We start from the raw sequence: 2,731 nt of genomic DNA on the forward strand, positions 1-2,731 counted from the left end.
ACTTTTATAGTTTAAAAATAAAAAACCCTATAGTTCTGCTAAGCTTCGATTGTGCCACCATCCTACATTTGAAAGAGCAAAGGGATTTAATACGCTGTTCGGGGAGCCTGCCAAGACTTTAGGATGCTTTCTTAGCTTGAAGGCCCCCTGGGCTGTTGCTTGAAGGAGGAGCAGGGTTAACCCCAGAGATGCTTTCATCACCCTTGTGACCTCTGTTTCGCTTGCTTCCTTTCCTTTTTGCAGAATTTTCACTTCAGAGAAAGCGGAATCGTCAAGAATAAACTACTTGGTTTATGTCTGTGGTCTCTCAGGATATAACTGTACCCCCACCCCCTCCCATTTCTTTTTATCTCAGCTGCGAATGGAAAAAGTGCCCAGTCCTGACCCACTGCTTCCCTCTCCTACTTCCTGGAAACGTCCCCGGTGCTTCACTTGCTCAGCACATTCAAGATTCCACTTCGTCATTCATTGAGGATGATGCTGCTCTGGGCCAACCTCTCTCCCATTGCTCCACCCTCTTGATTTTCAATAAAAGGCAGGCAGAGCCGCTGGAGGAGCAGAGAGGCTGAGACCAAGCCAGAAACCAACAGCTCCCACACTGACGCTTGAATCCTCTCCCTCCGACATGAAGGTCTCTGCAGCTCTCCTGTGCCTGCTGCTCACAGCCGCTGCCTTCAGCACCCAGGTGCTCGCTCAGCCAGGTAAGCACCCCTCTCTTTCTCTCTGAAGCATCTCACCCCATCTCTGGGTCACCATGGGCCATCAGAGCAGAGGGGGACCCGCACTCTTGCTTTAACTACAAGATCAGGAGAGTCAGAGAGGCATAGGAGTGAGCTTGATCACACAGCTTCTCTTGGACAGAGCCTGGATGAGAATTCCAGTTGTAGACCCCAAATCCAGCTCCTTCTAGGACTCCAGCTCTGGAAGCATGAACCCAGAGCAGTTACTGCCCTGGCTCCTTTCAGCAACATTTGGGAACTGGGACAGAAGGAGAGGAGGTCTCTGGCAGGGTATTTCCAGATACCGTGGAGAGGAGAGGAGGAGACCCGGAATCTGGACTCCAGAGACTTAGTTTTGCAGGGGCAGTTGGTATCATGGAAACCCACAGCCAAGCACCAATTATTTGGAGCCTAAAGGGGACCCACAGCTGGGGTCCCTGAGCTGATCTTCCCTGACCCTGTTAACTTGGATTCTTAGCTTCTCCTAACAGCACTTCCAAAAGTTATTTAGTTTCCCTCAGTTCATTATTGGTGCTGTATACCAATTTTTAGAGCACAGGAAACTGAGTCCGTATGATATCCTGGCATAGGCAGAAATATGGGGATTTAAGGAGTTCTACTCCAATCCTGCCTCACTTTTGCCTTCTCCTTACTCCTCTTTTCCGCTCTGATTGAGATCAGAAAGAACCTAGTCCATCCTAAAACCTTTTTTTCCTTTGTGGTTCTATTTCCAGATGCCATTAACTCTCCAGTCACCTGCTGCTATACACTCACCAATAAGAAGATCTCAATGCAGAGGCTGACGAGCTATAGACGAGTCACCAGCAGCAAGTGTCCCAAAGAAGCTGTGATGTAAGTTCAGCATAGCGGCCCTCCATGGTCCAGTTCTTCCTCGGGGTGCAAGGGGCAAGTCTCACAAATTTTAAAGTCAGAGAGTTACAGGATCTAATCCAATATACAATGGTGCCCAATGGGAAAACTGCAGCCGCAAGGGAAAAAGTGACTCCCAACACCACTCTTCATCTGGGTGCTCAGACTATACCAGTTTTTTTAGCCTGAAGTCAGGATGGCTTCAACTGGGACATCTATAGGATCGACTTGCCCTGGGCTCCCTCCTGCCACTTGCCTTCCTCCTCAAGTTCCCATGGCAGCTTCTTGGGGGCAAATAGGCTGCATTCACAGGCTGACATCTCAGTGGGACTCCATCTAACTGTACCCTCTCTCCTCCGCAGCTTCAAGACCATACTGGACAAGGAGATCTGTGCAGACCCCAAGCAGAAGTGGGTCCAGGACACCATGAATCACTTGAACAAGAAAAACCAAACTCCAAAGCCTTGAACACTTACTCCACAACCCAAGAATCTGAAGACACTTTGTTTCCTTCTAGCTTTCCCTAACTGCCCTCTGATATTATCTTATCATTTTATTGACATGAAACATGATGCCTTAAGTAATGTTAATCTTATTTAAGTTATTGATGTTAAAATTTATCCTCCATGACTACTAGTGTGTGTATGTGTGTGTGTGTGTTTTTAAATGGAAACTTGGGCAAATTGCTTTCCTCTGTGAATCCCAATTCTACCCCGGGATGGCGGGAGGGTCCTTGCAAGGATGATTAATGCGAAAACTTTTTGTTTTGACATTCTAAGTCATTGCTAAAAATGCTATTGTGGAAATGTATATTATGTAACTACTGAACAAAATATATATTTTTTATACAAAACCTGGCTTTTGGTATTTTCTTAAAAGAAATTAAAAAGCTGACTATGATCTCGGTGATGGGGGAGGAGCAGGGTTTCAGAGCATTTCAGGGGCTCGCGTTTTGGAAGAATAAGAATGTGAACTAGCTCTGGTCTTTCCTACTGGCTGAGCTCATCTGGGTGCCTACAGAAGAATTTTTAAGACAGGACCCAATCAGGCATTTCATCACTACCACCTCAGTCCCTGACACCATCTACCCAGGTCGCAATAACCCTTGTCACCTGTGTAGCAACAGCCCACCCACCTCCATC

The 2,731-nt window shown here is 47.0% G+C and overlaps 1 protein-coding gene across 1 annotated transcript; it reads left to right on the top strand.

Moving 5' to 3' along the window:
- Positions 1 to 571: 571 nt before the first annotated feature.
- Positions 572 to 2,442, top strand: LOC130840367 (C-C motif chemokine 2). Its single transcript, XM_057715804.1, has 3 exons — positions 572 to 701; positions 1,454 to 1,571; positions 1,952 to 2,442. Exons 1-3 carry the CDS (start codon positions 626 to 628, stop codon positions 2,055 to 2,057), a joined length of 300 nt encoding a protein of 99 aa, XP_057571787.1. The 5' UTR covers positions 572 to 625; the 3' UTR covers positions 2,058 to 2,442.
- The last annotated feature ends 289 nt before the right edge of the window (positions 2,443 to 2,731 follow it).

This window comes from Hippopotamus amphibius, chromosome 17 (assembly GCF_030028045.1).
Source record: "Hippopotamus amphibius kiboko isolate mHipAmp2 chromosome 17, mHipAmp2.hap2, whole genome shotgun sequence".
In the NCBI taxonomy this organism is placed as follows: Eukaryota; Metazoa; Chordata; class Mammalia; order Artiodactyla; family Hippopotamidae; genus Hippopotamus; species Hippopotamus amphibius.

Excerpts from the sequence above, each read along its gene's own strand:
- LOC130840367 (XM_057715804.1), top strand. The coding sequence starts at position 626 with ATGAAGGTCTCTGCAGCTCTCCTGTGCCTGCTGCTCACAGCCGCTGCC. Across the intron at positions 702-1,453 it reads CCAGGTGCTCGCTCAGCCAG|ATGCCATTAACTCTCCAGTC; the intron begins GTAAGCACCCCT and ends TTCTATTTCCAG. Across the intron at positions 1,572-1,951 it reads TGTCCCAAAGAAGCTGTGAT|CTTCAAGACCATACTGGACA; the intron begins GTAAGTTCAGCA and ends TCTCCTCCGCAG.